The sequence below is a fragment of the Grammomys surdaster genome, unplaced genomic scaffold (genome assembly GCF_004785775.1).
Source record: "Grammomys surdaster isolate TR1022 unplaced genomic scaffold, NIH_TR_1.0 239, whole genome shotgun sequence".
Lineage (NCBI taxonomy): Eukaryota > Metazoa > Chordata > Mammalia > Rodentia > Muridae > Grammomys > Grammomys surdaster.
The window spans coordinates 3672880-3692812 of NW_021604684.1; the positions used below are offsets into that span (position 1 = coordinate 3672880).

Consider the following 19933-nt stretch of genomic DNA (forward strand, 5'->3'; position numbering starts at 1 on the left):
TCTTTTAAAGAATACACCTTTCATGGATCAGAAAGGACTGACTACTGTAAGTAACATAGCTAAATAACTTCCAAGTAACTCCTCATATTCCCCTAGTCCTGTCAAGTCAGTCATAGAAACAGTATATTTTTTCCCAGAATCTAGCATCTGTCAGAGACATCACCAGATTATTCCATTGTATGTCAGCTTACTATTTAGTTACATTTTTCAGCAAAAGTGTGTGTGTGTGTGTGTGTGTGTGTGTGTGTGTATACTTGCCTGCTTGTGTGTGCACTCGTGCATGTAGTTTTGGATATGGAATCCAAACCTTGGGCATGTTAGGTAATCATTACCACTTAGTTACATCCTTGGCTTGTAAAGTTATCCTGTGTTTCTAATACATAATACAGTTTTTTCCTTTGGTTTGTGTTGCTAGGTGATGGAACTAGAATGGCCGATTCAACAACAATGTTATCGATAAGTGATCCAATTCACATGGTACTAATCAAAACAGACATATTTGGTGAGACCACTTTAGTTGCATCCTACTTCCTGGAATGGCGATCAGTTTTGGGCTCAGAAAATGGAGTGACCAATCTGACCGTGGAGCTCATGGGTGTAGGTATGATTAGCGTCACTCTTGGCTTTTTATAAATACTTACGTTTGTAAGTTATTTTATTTTGTCAAAATGGCTTTACAGGGAGAAAGCTGTAAAACGGGTTTTCACTAAATTGTCTTAGGGGGTATCTTGATGAATGCCACTGTAGTTTTTCAAAGTCAGTCTGGTCTAAAGGGATTTTTTTCCTGAAAAGTAAATAGAAATTTTAGAGGTGCAAGGTGTGTTTTTGTTGTTGTTGTTGTTGTTAAATAAATATAAGGTTATAAAGAAAACAGGAGTCTTTTAAGCACATGCATCTGTGTGTGCATATGCTTCTTTCTGGTATACCCTAGAGTACAGCATGTCATTATCACTACAGGAGTAGGTCTTGGGAGGGGAGGGTTTGGGTTATTTTGGTTTTGATTATGGCTGGAATTTCACAGTTTATCCAGGTCTGTCCTGAGTTCCCTATATAAGCCAGTTGGCCTGCCTCTGCTAGGATTATAGGCATGTGCCACCGTGCTGTTGCTGAGGATTGAGTACATGTGCCTCTATCCCCTTACAGCAGACAAGTAAGATGTGGAAGAGGTACTAACTTGTTCAGTGTCAGTAGCAATGAATAGTGAAGGACAGAGGACAGGGCTTGTACATTCATTATCTTATTGTTATTTCTTTGGAGTTTTGCATATATTAGCTCATAAATGAAAAAAGCAAAACCTGCTAATGTTTATGTAGAACATATGAGATTGCATTGGTATTACAGCTTATCCATAAGAGTTAAACTTGGAGCTAGAAAGATGGCTCAGTGGTTCAGATGCTGCACAAGTAGGAGGAACTGTATGTGTATCTCCAGCACCTAGAAGAAAAACTAAGCACATGCATATGTATCCCTGGCTCTAGTCTAACTGATTGGTGAGCTCCCAGGGTCAGTGGGATACCTTTTCTCAAAAGCTAAGACTGAGAGCAATAGTGGAAGACACCTGGCACCAGCCGCAGGTCCTCCACACTCAGTAAACTGGGCAAGGGCATGTGCACGTGAGTGTGGAATTACATAGTGAAAATAAAAATGTAAGAATTTCAAATCCATGAGGTCAGAAAAATTTCTTAGAATGTTTTTAGAAAACTAAGAATATATTTAATATTATTAAGTTTGTGCTTCAGTAAAAGATAAAAACCATTTTGATTTGGTTCATTTTATATTTTTGATTAATTTTTAGTATGTGTTTTAAGTGCAGTGTTGCATATTATCACTCTACCTAGCTGATAAGGGAACTTACTCCTAAATTACTTTGGGTAGACTTTGACTGACTAAATACAGTAGTACTGAAAGTTCCATGTTTTAAATAGAGTGTAAGTGGAGTTGTAAATATTTATTTTTATTTATAGGCACAGAATCAAAAGTTTCAGTGGGAATTTTAAATATAAAACTTGAAATGTACCCACCACTCAGCCAAACGCTATCTCAGGAAGTAGTGAACACACAGGTAAGTCTCACTTCCTCTTTTACATGTGCTTCAACTGCAGTAAATGTTTACCTAGCTGTTAGATTTGTACTAAAATGATTAAGGGATAGGAAAAGAATTATAAAGCTGGGGTTGGCGAGGTAGCTTAGTGGTCAGTGCTTGCTTAGCATTTACAAGGCCCTGTATTTGACCAAGCTCCAGGACTGGTAGTATGTTGGGGGAGGTGGTGTGTGCTGTGCCACTGTGAAGCTTCAGGAGTGGTGCTGGCATTCCACTGCATGAGGCCTAGGGGTGGAGTTCAGACATCTTCAGTCCATGGACACTGAGAGCTGGCTCCTTGGTGGAATCCTTGGGGAGGCTTTGACTTCTAACTCCACTGTCAGGTCTCTGGAATTACTTCCTGGGGTTTGTAAGAGCAACAGATTCTTGAGTCCTTGAGTTGGATTTCTGCTTTGCTCTTCAGTTCAGTTGTGGTTCTCTGCTTTCTTGTGGAATAATTCTCTCTGACTGCATACTTTATCTTGGAGCTGTGCCTTTATTCAACCCCACTCTATTCTTACGGCCTTAGACATCCTTCTCCCTCTCCCCTTTCCTTTCCTCTCATCCACCCTCACTGTGGTACTGGGCATCAAACTCAGGGCCTTGCCATGTGCTAAGTAATGTAGTCCTGTGTATTATAGCTATAGCCCTTTAAATTTTTATGTATTATCATAATATATGTATATATTTATTTATGAAGTTATATGGTGGATAAGCAAAAAACTATTTGATTTTTTATTTCTGTTTGGTTTGGTTTGCTTTTTTGAGACAGGGTTTGTTTGTGTAACACTGGCTATCTTTGACTTTATAGTCCATGTTGGCTTTGAAATCAGAGATATGCCTGCCTCTGCCTCTTCCTCCCGAGTGCTGGGATTAAAGAAATATGCCATCAAAATAACTATTTTAATTACAGTTTATTTTGTTGAAGTTTTTTGTATACAAGATTACCTTGGATAGCCCAGCATGACCTTGAACTTTCGATCCCCCTGCCTCAGCCTCCTGAATGCACTGGGATTGCAAGTTTGTGTCCTCCACTACAGCTAATGAATTCTGTTGTTACTTATATTTTTCATTGATGGCTGGAGGGATAGCTCAGTTTTTAATATTACTGGATGCTCTTCCAGAGGGCCTGGGTTCAAAGTTTATGAATTTATGAGTTTGGAATTGAATACAGGACTTCATGAATTGTGAACACCTTACATCACAGAGTGACATCCCCAGACCCATGAGTTCTTTGGTTTTGTGGAGTTTTTTTGTTTGTTTTTTGTTTTTGTTTTGTTTTGTTTTTAAGACATTTCTCACCGGCCTGAGCCTCATAGAGATTCACCTGCTTCAGCCTCCCATGTGTTAAAATTAAAGGCCTATGCCACCACACCTGGCAGGTTCTTCTATTAAAACCTAACATTGTTTTACTTACTTATTAGTGTTTAAGTATTTATCTTTATTTATATATGTGTGTCTATGTGGGTGTATGTGCATGTGTGTTGTGTGGGTACCTGAAGGGAGGTTGTAGCCCCTAAAGTTGAAGTTAAAGGTGGTAATGAGCCACCCAGTGTGGGTGCTGAGAATGAAACTAAGGTCGTCTGGAAGAGCAGCCAATGCTCTTAACCACTGAACCATCTTGCTAGACTCTATTGTTTTATAAGTATTTTGTCATTTTTCTGTGGTAATACTAGTCATTTTTTTGTGATAGTCATATGTGAGTGTGTGTGTGTGTGTACATGTATATAAAATTGCTAATTTTCAGACTTCTTTTCTTTCTTTTTTTTTTTTTTTTTTTCGAGATAGGGTTTCTCTGTGTAGCCCTGGCTGTCCTAGAACTCACTCTGTAGACCAGGCTGGCCTCGAACTCAGAAATCCGCCTGCCTCTGCCTCCCAAGTGCTGGGATCAAAGGCATGCACCACCACCGCCCGGCCAGACTTAAAAATCTAATTCTTTGTAAAAGTTTTATATATTATTGTGTATGCACTTAATGGGGATGGGGTGGGGCCAGTGTCATGGTGTCAGAGGACAACTCTGTGGAATTGATTCTCTCCTATTAGGGATCAAATTTAGGGCACCAGGCTTACATGACAGCCACCTCACTGGCCTTATTATTACAATTTAGTCAGCAATGCTTGTCTCAAACAGGCATCAAAATGACTTTGTGTGGACTGAAGAGACAAAGAACTGTAGGGACTTTCTATGCCCTCCCTGCTCTGAATAAAGGCATGAGACCTTTTTTTTTTTTTTTTTTTTTTTTTTTTTTTTTTTTATGAATGCTTTGTTTGTGCTTATCTTAACTTAACTCTTGTCTTCCTCCCCCCAACCCCACTTCCCAGCTCTTATAACTTAAATTGTCCTGTTTATATTAATCGGTGTTCTACCACGTGGCTCATTAGTTATGTTACTTCTCTTCAGTCCTGGCCTGCTTCTTCCTTTGCATCTGGCTGGGAAATTCTTCAGTCCCTGACTCTTTCCTAGAGGTCCCATCTCTGCTGGAGTCCCGCCGAGTCTCTCCTCCTTTACTGTAGACCATCAGCTGTTTATTAAACCAGTCAGGAGGTGGGAGAGGGAGGACTTACAAAATATGATGTAGCTATATGTATAATAATACTGAAGTCCTCTCTGTGGCACAAATCAGCACAAAAAGATCATCCCAAAAGAGATGGCTCAGTGATTAAGAGCACTGGCTGCTCTTCCAGAGGACCTGAGTTCAATTCCCAGCACTCACATGGCAGCTTCCAACTATTTGTAACTACAGTTCCAGGGGATCTGACACCCTCACACAACCATACATGAAGGCAAAAACAGTAATGAACATAAAATAAATACATCTTTAAAATAAAGCACCATGTATTTGAGGCAGCTATCTGCAACTCTTAACTACAAGGTATCCAATCACTCATTTGGCATACACATCCTACACATATACACATACATAAAGTTTAAGAAAAAAATGGAAAGGACCAGGTACCATGCTGGGGATAGAACAACACACAGGCAGAAACTTTTTTTTTTTTAATTAGTTCTGGCTGGCCTTGAACTCACAGAGATCCATTTGCCTCTGCCTCCTGAATGCTGGGATTAAAAGCATGTGCTACCATGCCTGGTTTATAGCAGTTTAGTTTTAGGAGTCTGGAGACAGTGAGTAAACAAAATGCCAGCTATAAACTGGGTATGGTGGTGCACAATTTTAATCCCAGTACTTGGGAGGCAGAGGCAGGAGATCTCTGATTTTGAGGCCAGCCTAAAAGTGAATTCCAGGACAGCCAGGGCTACACAGAGAAACCTTGTTTCAAAAAACCAAAAGGAAACTCCAGATACAGAAGTAACTAAAAAGTTACCACAGGGTGATATGTGATGGATGATTACCAGGAGGCCAACTTAGGTCACATCTATACATTAGGGTACAGAAGTATCTGAATTGCAAGAAATGTTAGTATTTAATTCCAAGATTGGGCCTGTGTTTTCCGGGTAGTGGGTGCAACAGCATTGAGCAAAAGGCTGTGTAGATGGAAGAGAGAAAATGAGATGGGGGAGGGGGGCAGAGTGAGAATAAGTTTAGAGGGGTGGTTTTCACGATGGTAGGAAGTGACTGAAGTGTTTTCTTACTTAAAAAAAAAAACTCCGTTCTGTGCAGGGAAAAGTCATTTGGATTATGGAATGGAAACCAGGGGTTTAGAAGTGATTATAGAATCCAGGAAATGTCCAGTTATTTGCAGAAGAGTATGCTCGTTTCCGGTTAAGTTGGAAGCAGCAATGGAGAACAGTAGATTGTTCTGGTAATTGGGGACATTTTATAGATATCTAATTTTTAATTTTTTAAATTTCAAGCTTGCCTTGGAACGTCAGAAAACTGCAGAGAAGGAGCGGTTATTTCTAGTTTATGCTAAGCAGTGGTGGAGAGAGTATTTGCAAATTCGACCCTCACACAATTCACGGCTGGTCAAGATTTTTGCCCAGGTTTGTAAATTATCTTCAAAAAGTTTCATCCCTATATTTGAAATGTAGTGCTATAAATATTTAATTTTCATTTGTAGAAATGTATTCATTTCATAAATGAAAGTTTATTTCTAAAACAGTTATCTTTTATTGGCTAGGTTGGTGGCATAACAATTTTTATTAATTTTGAATATACCTTTTCATAATACTTAAGATTAATTAAACATTTGGATATTAATAGCTAATATGTAAATTGAACTCTGTGTACAGAACAGGGCCTCTGGATATATATTGTTATTTTTTAAAAAATAGAAAATAAGGTCGGGCAGTGGTGGCGCACGCCTTTAATCCTAGCACTTGGGAGGCAGAGACAGGCGGATTTCTGAGTTCGAGGCCAGCCTGGTCTACAGAGTGAGTTCCAGGACAGCCAGTACTATACAGAGAAACCCTGTCTCGAAAATCCAAAAAGAAAAAAAAAAAAATAGAAAATAAGGAGGCTGGAGAGATGGCTCAGCAGTTAAGAGCACTGACTGCTTTTCCAGTGGTCCTGAGTTCAATTCCCAGCAACCACATGGTGGCTCACAACCATCTGTAATGGGATCTGATGCCCCTTCTGGTGTGTCTGAAGACAGCGACAGTGTACTCACATACATAAATAAATAAAAATAAATCTTGAAAAAATAGAAAACAAAAACCAGCATTAAGTACCATTTTGATGGCTTGTGAGTAAAGCCCTTGCTATCTGAGCTGACAGCCCTGGAGCTCATAAAAAGGAGGAAGGAAGAACCAATTTCAAACTAGCCTCTGACCTTCACACATGCAAAGGGGCATATGCACAGATTATTTACACACAATAGTAAAAATAATACATAAAATATTTTAAAACAATAGTAGTAAGTACAATAATTGTGTATAATCACTATTTCTAAGCCAGTGACCAGAAATGTTTAACTGCTTAATTTCAGCTACAAATGAACCTTGACTTTGGTGCAGTTTCATGCTGATGAACGTATTAACTTGAAAGTGCCTTTTAGTACAGCTGACCTGCCCTATGTTGTAGCTTAGTAACACAATACACTAAGGAATATGTGTTGTTTACCTTTGTGATCAGGTGACACACTGGAGCTGTGGCTGCCTAGCATCAAAAGTACATGCTACATATTACTAGTCTAGAAGTCAAAATTTAAAGTATAGTTTCTTCTGAATATATATAGGTATTACTTCTGAGGAATAGATTAGCAGTATTAGATTATTTTTGACATTAAGTGTCTTAGATGTTGTCTTAGTTAGGGTTTCTGTTGCTGTGAAGAGACACCATGACCATAGCAACTCTTATAAAGGAAACATTGGAGCTGGCTTACAGTTTTAGAAGTTTAGTCAATTATTTTCAGGATGGGAAACATGGAAGTATGTAGGTTGGAGAAGAAGCTGAGAGTTCTGCATTGTCAGGCAGCAGGAAGAGAATGCCACACTGGGCTTTGTTTGCCACACTGGGCCTGGCTTGAGTGCCTGAGATCTCAGTGACACACCTCCTCCACCAATGCCACACTCACTCAACAAGGCCATACTACCTTATAGTGCTACTCCCTATAAGCCTATGGGCCCATTTTATTTCAAACAATCACAGATGTATACATTCATGCGTATATCCTGTATTCCCTAATCATTGGGACAAACTACAAATGGCCTCATTTCTAGACAGGGATCTTGGGACTAAGAGTCCTAAGTTAACTGTTAGTGGGAAGGAGAAAAATTGCTTCTAATTTTTCATCGTGTTGTCCTTGTTCAGGTATAGGATTGCACTGGAGAAGTGCTGTGTGGAAATACATCAATGGTTCTGAAAATTGAGCAGTGTGTTTCTGTTGCCTACATTAGGTTTTGTTTCATCAGAACATTTTCCTCATCTCCAGAGTTTTAATTTTAAGTGGATCCTTCACTTTGCTGTATTAGCGATCATAAAGTTAAGAAAACTGTAGGCTTTGTTAATACTAATTCTAAAAACATAGTATAGTAAGTAATTGTCAGAGAGGTTTGTATACTCACTTGTCATTCAGCACAGTCATTACGATGTATCTGGTTCTCAGGACATAGTACCACACACCTTTACAATCCCAGCACTTGAGAGGCAGAGGCAGGCAGATCTATGAATTCGAGGCTAAATAGTTCTACATAGTTCCAAGCCAGCTAAAGCTATATAGTAAGACCCTGTCTAAAAAAAAAAAGAAAAAAGAAAAGAAAGAAAAAGAAAAAAAATGCATCCTGTATTTAGAATATATGACATTTTCCTAAAATGTTTTTCAAATTCTACTTTCAGTTGACTTGGCTAACAATTTTTTTAAATCAATCAGTTAAAAAAAATTGTCTGGTTATGAAATTCTGTGTGGCAATACAAAAGACTACATCAGCTTAGATTTAGAGCCCATTCCCTTCCCTTATCCATCATCTGACTCTTTTTAGAGCAGTTCTTAACTACTACAGGCTTTGGAGTCAGACAGTTCAGGTTTTAACAATCCAGTGCATGCCTTTAATCCCAGCACTTGGAAGAAGAGGCTGTCTGAGTTTGAGGCTAACCTGTTTTATAGAGTGAGTTTTAGGACAATCAGGGCTACACTAATATAAATTCTGTCTTGAAAAACAAAACAAAACCCTGGCTCCATTATATAACTGCTATAGTTTGTTTGTTTATTTATGAAGGAGAGTAAGACAGACTTCATAAGAATGTAAGTGCCAGGCAGTGGTAGTGCACAATTTTAATCCCAGTACCTGGGAGGCAAAAGCCCATGAACCTTTGTCAGTTTGAGGCCAGCCTGGTCTACAGAGCAAGTTCCAGGACAGCCATGGCTACACAGAGAAACTTAAAAGATACAGTAATGTAGTGCTAGATGAAGGAGTACACTCAATAAATGGCATCCAGAATTATCTACAGAATAATAGAAGGATGTAGTACTTACGGCGATTAGCTTGTTGTTATGTTTTTCCCTCTTCCTCCAGGATGAGAATGGGATAAATAGACCAGTCTGTTCCTATGTCAAGCCACTTCGAGCTGGACGACTTCTGGATACTCCAAGGCAAGCCGCTCGATTTGTTAACGTCCTTGGTTATGAACGAGCCCCTGTTATTGGAGGAGGTGGCAAGCAGGAGCAGTGGTGCACTCTGCTGGCTTTTCTCTGTAGAAGCAAGGTATAAACATGCAACAAATAGTAATATTTACTCTCAATTATTTTTTATTTATAGCATATTTATAAAAGAATTTCCTTGAAAATGTATGTATTATCAACTCTAACAAGTCAAATCTTACCACCATTATCTGTAATGTTTACACATCAGCACTTAAAAACATACCATCTTTATTTTTGTTGGATTTTTTTATTGAATAGAATGTTCTTCCACTGAGATAGAGACTCAAAAGTTATAGAGCCGAATGTGTTGGCTTATGCTTGTAGTCCCAGAACTTGGGAAACTGGCAAAAGATCACGGTTCAAGGTCAGTCCAGATAACAGAAAGCTCCTGGGCAACCTGTGCTTTATAGTGAGATCTTGTCTCGAAAACAAAGCAGCTGGATGTGGTGGTGCTTGGAGGCAGAGGCAAGTGGCTGAGGATGAGGCCTCATAGTGTATGTAACAAGCTCCAGGTCAGCCTAGGTCAAAAAAGAACAAAAGGCTATAAACAGAATGACTATAAGAAAAGGGCTTGGATTTTATGGTATGTATTTTTCTTTACTTTTAGTACAATTATATTTAACTTATATAATATATATTATAACTTGTATAAATTTGATATTAAACTTTGTAAGAAATTTGTATTTTATATTTTTATTTTATGTATAATATTTGTCAGTGCATGACATACATGTAGTACCTACGGAGTTACAGAGGATTGTGAGCTACCCTGTGGTTGCTGGGAAACCCAGGTCGTCTGGAAGAGCAGCCAATTCTCTTAACTGCTGAACCATCTCTCCAGCTCCTAATATTAAACTTTCAGTGATTTCAGTACTTTAACTTCGGAGCAAGAATGTTTCCTCATTTTCTAAACTCAAACAGTGTTGCTAATCTAGTGAACAAGTAAGATTTTTTAACATTTACTGGACTCTCTATGTATTTCCAGCTGTCTTAGTGCTCTCTCTGTAGCCGAGCCTGCCCTTGAACTCACAGAGTTCCACCTGCCTCTGTCCTCAAGTGCTGGGAGTAAAGGTGTGCACCACTACTTACACCCAAATCCCCAAAACAAGAAACTCAACAAATGAATGCTTTCTACCATTACTTCTAAGGGTTTCCAAATTTAGGACTTTAGTATGTACCCAAAAAATGAAACCAAAACAAACAACAACAAAAAACCATTGTAACTCATGAAAGCCTTGATTTCACAAAAACTCTCAAGTGAATTTTATACTAATGTTTACCCAATTCCTGTAGCTTAATAACTACAAATACTTAATAACAGCACAGTACTGAAAAACATTTAGATGGATTCTTAAATCCCATAAACACAAAAGATTTGAGCCTGACTTTGTGATCAGAGCCTGGTCTACAGAGCTAGTTCTTAGGTTGCCAAGGCTATACAAAGAAGCCCTGTCTTTAAACCTCATAGATTGTATCTTTAAAATAGTTGAAAAACACATTTATCCAAAACTAAGTTTATTTCTAAGCTATAGTTTCTAAAAGTTTTGCTTATATATTTAAACTTCTAAAATTTCTAGTACAATAGGAATAACACATTTTAAACATTTTTATTTAATAAGCAATTGTTTTGTAAAGCAAGTAATCACTCTTTTTAGTTTTATTTCTGTTACTATGCTAAATGAATTTTTGTATTAAATGCCTATTAAATTTTATTTTGGGTTTTGTTTTTATAACAAAAATCTCAGGAAGAAAACATACTGGCTCTAAAAATTTTTATTAAACATTAATACGATAAGGGTATGGCTCAGTGGGAGAGCAGTCCTGGGAGGGAGGAGTTAGAACCATAGAACCAGAATAAAATTTTGAGGGAAAGAAGTAATTCTTCACTTTCATACTCAATCATTATTTTTGCATGTAGCCTATAATAATCTTATACTTAAGATATCTGTCTGTCTATATACATCTAATATATGCCTATACTATGTGGCTAGAGATGAATTTGAACTTCTGGTCTACCTCCTGAACGCTGGGTTTACAGATATGTACCATCGTGACCTGCTTGTGGCGTGCTGGAGACCTAACCCAGGCTTTGAGACACTCACTCTACTCTGATCTGTACCCTGAGTCCCCAGCTTTATACTGTCTTTAAATTGTAGAAATAGTATAATAAGGGATGGGCTTGGAAACATTCCTGAAGTCCAAGCATCTGGCAGAGACAAGAGATCACTGCAAACTGGAGGCTAGTCTTTGCCATATAGTGAAAGCCTATGTAGAACAGTAATATAACAAAGAAAATCTGGGACATATAATTCACTCTAAAAATTAACATTTTATCATTTTATTGTTCTTGTAATCATTTTTCTATTTTAAAAGTATATATAGATACTGTTGAACTTGTTTGCTTAATTTGAGCACTTTTCATTTATTTACATTTCCTACTGGAATATTTTTACCTTCTTGTCCATGCCCTTTATTCTGTAATCTCCCTTGTGAATTAGTCCTTTCACATCAGCATATTTTTTCCTTGTTTCTGTTTAACACTGAATTAATGATTAAAGTTGAAGTTTTTATTGATTTTCTTTATTTAGGTATTTAAGAGAACTATGAATATATACTAATTTTACTTTCTAGGGTGATTGTGAAGACCATGCTAACCTGCTGTGCAGCCTTCTTCTTGGATATGGACTGGAGGCCTTTGTCTGTGTTGGGACTAAGGCCAAGGGGGCGCCTCATGCATGGGTCATGACCTGTGGAACTGATGGGACCATCACATTTTGGGAGAGTTTAACAGGCCACAGGTCAGTCAATTAAGTTTATGAGGAGAGTGTAATGCAGGGCTGGGGCCAATGAGATGGTTCTGCGGGTGGACATTGGCAGAAAGCTGGGTCCACACAGTTGTCCTCTGACTTCCACTTGCATGCCACAGCGTGTGAAAACAAAACATAGGTACAATTGTGGTGCTGGGGATCAAACCCAAGGCCCTGCATTCATTCATTCATTCATTCGTTCGTTCGTTCGTTCGTTCATTCAGTGTGTGAGGAAGTTAGGGCAACTGGCAGAATTGCTATCTTCCTCCATGTGGGTCCTGGAGCTCCCACTCAGGTCAGGAGGTGGGACAGCAAGCATCTTTAGACACGGAGCCTTCTTGAAATTGCATAAGCTTTTTTGATTGGATGAAACTCAGAAGTACATGTTTATAATCTTAGTTATTAGAGGCTTTTTGACATACAGTAGCTAAGTAACTGACTTTTAAGAGAATACTATGTACTTCTAAAATATTTGCTATAATTATATATATATTGACTTTTAGTTTTGTGTAATTGGCATACTTATTTTCTTGATTATTCCTAAGACTAAAAATGAGTTCAAGTTGAAAAACATGGTTTAGTTTGAAAATCTGAAGTGGGCACCAACTCTGTTGTTTCTTCCTGGATAGTCTTTCTTGTTTTTCCTTCATCTTGTGGTAAGTGTTCAGTGTTGTAAAGAGGGCTGGACTGCCTCCTTATTTTCCTAACTTCTGTTTCTCCCTGGCTGATTTAATAGTCATGCCTAATATTATACAGGCAAATTATTTTAATTATGATACTCTCTGGGATAAACTTTCTTGGTCTTCACCATAGACATAGAATATTTCCTCCCTCCCTTCCTTCCTTCCTTCCTTCCTTCCTTCCTTCCTTCCTTCCTTCCTTCCTCCCTCCCTCCCTCCTTCCCTCCTTCCCTTTCTTATTTTCTTCTTTCTAAGACAGGGTTTTTCTGTGTACCCTTGGCTATCCTGGAACTTGCTTTGTAGATCAGGTTGGCCTTGAACTCATAGAAATCCATCCTAGTCTGTCTCCCAAGTGCTGAGAGTAATGGTGTATTCCACTGCCACCCAACAATATTTTCTATTGTTAAAGAAATAGGAGTTGTTTTTTTAAAGCTGCACTGTGTAGATAAAGCCCAGTAATGCAGTTGAGATGGCTCAGTAGAGCGCTCACTGTGTGTGCTGAGTTCCCATCTTCAGAACTCCTGTAAGAGCTGAGTGTGGATGTGCACCCATGTTCCTCAGAGCTGTGAGTTGCGGAGACAGGAGGATCCTGGGGATTCAGTGACAGTCTATTTTACCCAGAACTGTGAGCTCTGGGTTCAGGGAAAGACTTCATCTTCAAAAAAAAAAGTGGATAATGCTAGAGACACCAGTGCAGTGTCAGCCTCCAGCCTGCACACACACAAGTGTGAGCAAGCAGCTGACACCTGTGAATAAGATTAACTACCTTTATAGTTTAAAAGCTCTCATTGTATAAAATTGTCATTTCTTTTAGGTACATCCACAAGCCTACTAATCCTGATGGACCTCCACTTGCTGAACAGCCCAAACCACTGTACCCCTATCGAACAATCGGTTGTGTTTTCAATCATCAGATGTTCCTGGGAAACTGTCAACCCTCGGATGCAGTAGAGACCTGCATATTTGATTTGAATGATGAATCCAAGTGGAAACCCATGAGTGAAGAAGCAATTAAGTCTGTGTGTGCTCCAGGTGCTACAACATCTCTCCCTCCCTTCCCTCCTCTGTGTGCATCCACAATTGATGCCTCAGTCACGAGCAATGAAATAGAAATGCAGCTAAGGCTTCTGGTGTCCGAACACAGAAAGGTAACTGACATGGAAGCAGTTGTGGCTTCATCCCATTTGTTGTGTTTATTTTCTAATCTTTCCCTTAGAATTATTATCTTATGTGTATTATTTTGCTTGTAGATAGGTATGTATACCACTGGCATGCCTAATGCCCTTGAAGGTCAGAAGAGGGCTCTGGATCTCCTTGGACTAGAGTTGCCATTAAAACTCCCATGTGGATGCTGGGAACTGAATTTGGGTCCTCTGCAAGAGAAACAAGTACACTTAACCAAAGAGCCAATTAACCATCCCGACTTCTTTTTCCCATAAATGTATTCACTTTAGGGAAAAGGTGAACAGTACTCATCCATTATTCTAGCTCAAAGCAAACACAATTGCTACCTTCATGAAGATTACAGTGGCGGAAGTCACGAGACAGTTGTGAGACTTAAAAAGGGCTAAGTCTGGGCTGGAAGGATAGCTTAGTGGCTGCAAGCACTGCCTGTACAGAGGACTTGGGTTCAGATCCTAGCACCCATATCCAGTAGTGACCAGCTTGTAGCTTCAGCTCTAGGGAATCTGACACACTTTCCTGGCTTACCCATATACACAAACACATTCACATATACATAAGTAAAAATAGATGTTTCTTAAGAATTCCTAAAGAATTCTACTAAACCTTCTAAAGTTATTATTTCCTCCTAGAATTGAAGGATGATGGGCTTGTTCACATTCTGCAATCAGATTTAGCCCAGTCTTGCCACCCCGCCATACATACCCAGATACACACCCCACCCCAGCACCACCCCTAGCTGTCCTGCCACCCCGCCATACATACCCAGATACACACCCCACCCCAGCACCACCCCTAGCTGCCCTGCCACCCCGCCATACATACCCAGATACACACCCCACCCCAGCACCACCCCTAGCTGTCCTGCCACCCCACTCCAGCACCACCCCTAGCTGCCCTGCTCCCTTGGCTTGTTTCTGGGGATATTTTTTTAAAAGATTTATTTTATGTGAAAGTGCTTTTGCCTGCATGTATGTAAGTTTGCCAGGTGTGTGCTTCATACCTAAGGAGGTCAAAGAAGGCATTGGATTCCCTGGAACTGGAATTAACAGTTATAAACTGCCATGTGTGTACTAGGAATGGAAACTAGATCTTGTGCAAGACCACAAGTACTCTTAGCCACTGAGTGATCTCTCCAGCCCTCCTCCTGTTTGTTCTATTCCACATGGGAGGAGGTAAAATTATATCTTCAGTCTAGCTTTAATTTGCATTCCTCTAATAATTGGATCAGATATCTTGATTATTGGCCATGTCAATTCTTCATAAGGGCATTATAGACAAGATGCAGTGATTAAAGGGAAGAGAATAGTATGTTTTATTTTTTATTTGTTTTTGTTTTGTGAGGCAGTCTCACTTTGTAGCTCTGGCAGGTCACTATGTGGACCAAGCTGGCCTTGAACTCCAAGAGCCCACGTTCCACTTAGTGCACCACCATAGTTGCTTAGGGTAACAGATTTTAAGAACATAACCTTATACTGGGAGTATAGCTCAATGGTAGAGTGTTTGTTTTGCATGTACAGTCTTCACCACCACACAACACACACACACACGTACACACACGATCAATCCCCAAATTTGACATTTACCAAAAGAAACTCTTAGAAGACTGAAGTCTTAGAATATTAAGTTATTTGTAATTCATGACTGACAAAGTGACTGAAATCCAAAATTTATAGAGAATATTTATTTCTAGTTTGCTTCTGATGCTCTCAATTAAAATCTCCTTCTTGGATAAACTTTTCTGGTTTCCTGACACCATCATTGGCAAACTGATTCATTATATTCTCTGGGCTCCAGGTCACTTCTGGCTTTGGCCTCTAACATACACTTGCCCGTCAGCTCATAAAACATTTATGTCTTCAGCATGGTGCTGGTGAGGACAGTGCGTAGTTACACTGCTGGGAATGAAGGTCCCTTCTCTCTCCTTTCCCCATGTTGCCTGGTAACTTTCTTATCTACTGTTCTATTACAAATGAAGACAGTATTTTATTGTATTATTAGTTTGTTTTTAACACAGTCTTGCAGTTTGACCATGGCTTTGTTATATTATGTATGAAAATTTACATAGCTAGTAAGCTATAAGGGCAATATAAAGTCAGAATGAGGATATTTATTCATATAGCTGAAACCTGTGTCAATGCTGATCATTCACTAAGTCAGTAGTACCTGCAAACCTCTGTGTGAAAAGGAAAGTGTTAAAAAAGACCTTTCAGACTGTGTTTTATAATTTTATGAATATTTGCCTACATGTGTATATGTATACTACTTTCGTGCCTAGTGTCCACAAAGCTCAGAAGGCTTTTTTTAAAAAAAGATTTACTTATTTATTCAATTTATATGAATACATTGTAACTGTCTTCAGACACACCAGAAGAGGTCATTGGATCCCATTATAGATGGTTGTGAACCATCATGTGATTGCTGGGAATTGAACTCAGGACCTCTGAAAGGGCAGTAAGTGCCCTTAACCACTGATCCATGTCTCCAGCCCATTGGAACTGGAGTTACAGATTGTGGTGAGCCTTCATGTGAGCTAGGAAATGAACCCTGATCCTCTACGAGAACAAGAGCTCTTAACTGTTGAGCCAACTTTCCGGTCCTGTTTAATCTCTTACAGTGTTAAAGACAGTGCCTCCTAGAGTAGCTGTTTCAGAAATACTTGATGTTCATTTACTCAATTGATTATTGACTTTGCCCTCTACTGTGGTTGAGTTTATGCTGATTGTCTTACTAAAGTTCTTGAGGGGGAAGGTGGTCTTGTATGTAGGACACTGGGCTGGCTTCAAACTTTGTGTCACTGAGATTGAACTTCTGATCATCCTGTCTTGTGTGCTGGAATTACAGGATGCACCTTTACCTAGTTTTATGTTGAGTTGAGGGGCCTTACCAACCAATTTAAACAAATACAACTTACAAATTTATTGATATTTTATCTTCCATATTAGGATGAGTCTGTGTATTCTATCTAATGGGTAGTTATTTCACACTTCTGAGCCTTAATTAGGTTTTCTCCTCGCCAGCACCATGCTGAAAATATTAAATGTTTTATATGCTGATGGACGAGGAGTTACAGCAAGTTATTATGTTCTATTTCTTTTTCTTTTTTCTTTTTTTTTCTTTTCTTTCTTTCTTTTTTTTTTTTGGTTTTTCGAGACAGGGTTTCTCTGTGTAGCCCTGGCTGTCCTGGAACTCACTCTGTAGACCAGGCTGGCCTCAAACTCAGAAATCTGCTTGCCTCTGCCTCCCAAGTGCTGGGATTAAAGGCGTGCGCCACCACCACTCGGCCTATGTTCTATTTCTTAGAAGTAACTTCCTGGGGGAGGGAAAAAAAAAGTAACTTCTTATTTTTATTTCTGTTTACCCCTAGAATAATTAAGAGAAAATTGAAAAATGAGGACAGCTTTTAAAACATCTCTTCCAGTGGGCATGGTGGCACACAGCTTTAATCCTAGCTATTGGGAGGCTGAGGCAGGCAGATCTCTAGAGACCAGGCTGGCCTACATACTGGGTTCCAGGACAGCTACAGCTATGTAGAAGAGACTCCGTCTTTTTTTTTAAAAAAAAAAAAAAAGAAAAGAAAAAAAGAAAGAAAAGAAAGAAAGAAAGAAAAGAAAAAAGAATCCGGGCAGTGGTGGTGCATGCCTTTAATCCCAGCACTTGAGAGGCAGAGGCAGGTGGATTTCTCAGTTGGAAGCCAGCCTGGTCTACAGAGTGAGTTCTAGGACAGCCAGGACTATACAGAGAAACCCTGTCTCAAAAAACCAAAAGGAAAAAAGAAAGAAAACAGAACCAGGCAAATCCCTGAGTTTCAGGCCAGCCAGGGCTACATGGTGAGAACCTATCTAAAAATGACCACAGATCTCTTCTTACAGGTGTGGTGGCACATGTTTGCATTCGTAGCACTCAAGAGACAGAGGCAGGAGAACCGTTTCAAGATGGAGGCTATCCTTGATGGCTAGATAGGACTATGTAGTTACACGCACACGTATCTTGAGTTGAGTGTGGTGGCATGTCTGTAATCTCAGCATTTGGAACATGGAGACAGGAAAATCAACAACATACTCAGCATCACACCTGGCTGATACCAGCCTGGACTATATGAAACTCCATCTCAAACCAACAAAAATAAATAAACAAGCCATTTCTTGGCCTACATTCATGTTATGTATGCTAGGTATAGTGGTGCGTTCCTCTAATCCTAGCACTCAAAGGCTAAGGCAATAGGATTGCAAAGTCTATGCCCATCTAGGCCATGTTCAGAGACCCTGCCCAGAAGCAAAAAGCACATTTTTATGAACAGGTCTTTAAAATATTAATATATTTCACACTTGAATTGCTCCAGGACCTTGGCCTCACCACTGTTTGGGAAGACCAGCTCTCCTATCTTTTATCACCAGCTTTGGCTTCATATGAATTTGAGCGAACAACAAGCATATCTGCAGGCAATGAAGAATTTCAAGATGCCATAAGGAGGGCTGTGCCTGATGGTCACACATTTAAAGGGTTCCCAATACATTTTGTGTATAGAAATGCAAGACGTGCATTTGCCACTTGTCTTCGGTAAGGATTTTATTAATTCATAATTTAAAACTTTGTTAATTCATAGATATTTTTGTATGAAGAAACTAAAAAAGCAATTAATGTAATAATTGCTAGGTGTGACAACATATAGATATGGGGGCATCTACAGTGACATTCTCCGTAAATACTTCTCTTTTTTATATAGGTCTCCATTTTGTGAAGAAATAATCTGTTGTCGTGGAGACCAGGTGCGACTGGCAGTTCGTGTTCGAGTGTTTACCTACCCTGAATCTGCATGTGCTGTTTGGATCATGTTTGCTTGTAAATATCGCTCAGTATTATAGGACTAACATTTCCTAAGAATTATTCCTGTGCTTTATTAGAATTGTATATGAGTAGCTGTGCGAAGGTTTCTTAATTTAAAATCAGCCTTTTGGATGTCACTGTTTTGTATAGATCTGACTGGTAATGTTTTAAAATATCATGTGTGTACTTTAAAATTAAGGATAAAAAATTTGTATTGAATTTAGTATGAATTAAGTGTATAATAATAAATGATACTTTGTTTTGAGGGACTCAGTTCAAATGTGAATGTAAGATCTGTTATTTTACATTAGCAAGTAATTAAAGAGATTTGTCTAATAGTTTAAGCCATAGTTAAATGAAAATGATCATTATTTTTCATAAAGGAAAGATTATTTTACACAAATTAGGAGAAATTAACCTCATGATAGTTTATTTATTACATAGATGAAAATATATTTTGCTAAATTACAATTTTTGTGTGATGCTAGGGATATATGAGGCTTTCCAGAAGCTTACGTGAAGACGTTGATATAAGAATAGAAAAAAACTAGGTGTGGTGGCACACACTTCTAATTCCACAACAGGCCAGCCTGGTCTACATAGCAAGTTGCAGGACAGTTGAGGCTATACAGTGAGAACCTAACTCCAAAACACAACAACAAAAAAAGGAATGTAGTAACCAAAAAGCATAAATTTTAATAACAAATCTCACATGAATATGTGGTATGTGAATAATGTATGGATATTATAAAAATTAATTGAGCACTTTAGAAAATATTTATTACATTTCATTGTTACAATACTGGTTGTTCTTTATTTTTTTTGTTGTGATAAAAACACTAGCCTATTGCCAAGCTGTGATGGTGCACACCTTTAATTCCAGCACTAGGGAGGCAGAAACAGGCAGATCTCTGTGAGTACAAGGGCAGCCTGGTCTACAAAGCTAGTTCCAGGACAGCCAGGGCTACACAGAGAAACTCTGCGTCAACAAACAAACAAACAGAAAACCCAATAAAAAAACAGATCAGCCTACATGTGACTAATGTCATTGAAAAAAATCATAAGAGGCCACTGAGAAAGCATGTGAGTTTATATTTATTTTAGATTGAGCAAATTTAAATGTTTTAAGAGAGCAGAGGTAAACATTAAAAACTATAGTAGTTCAACTTTCTATAAGTAACTAATGATGAATGTTTTCATTGTCTATTCTGCTTCTTTGCAAAGGGTTGTTTTGTTTTGTCTTAGTCATGCTAGGAATTAGATCAAGGGCTTCCTACATGCTAGGCAAACACTACCACTGAGTTACACCCACA

General features: G+C 38.8%; 1 protein-coding gene across 1 annotated transcript in view; it reads left to right on the top strand.

The window, feature by feature from the left end:
• Positions 1 to 18900, top strand: part of Cep76 (centrosomal protein 76) — a 25169-nt gene extending 6269 nt beyond the window's left edge. Inside the window, exons 5-12 of the mRNA XM_028774226.1 lie at positions 416 to 601; positions 1965 to 2062; positions 5898 to 6026; positions 8997 to 9185; positions 11756 to 11922; positions 13426 to 13759; positions 18136 to 18353; positions 18520 to 18900. Of these exons, the coding sequence (XP_028630059.1) occupies positions 416 to 601; positions 1965 to 2062; positions 5898 to 6026; positions 8997 to 9185; positions 11756 to 11922; positions 13426 to 13759; positions 18136 to 18353; positions 18520 to 18658 (1460 nt within the window). The 3' untranslated portion in view covers positions 18659 to 18900. The remainder of the gene's footprint in view (positions 1 to 415; positions 602 to 1964; positions 2063 to 5897; positions 6027 to 8996; positions 9186 to 11755; positions 11923 to 13425; positions 13760 to 18135; positions 18354 to 18519) is intronic.
• The last annotated feature ends 1033 nt before the right edge of the window (positions 18901 to 19933 follow it).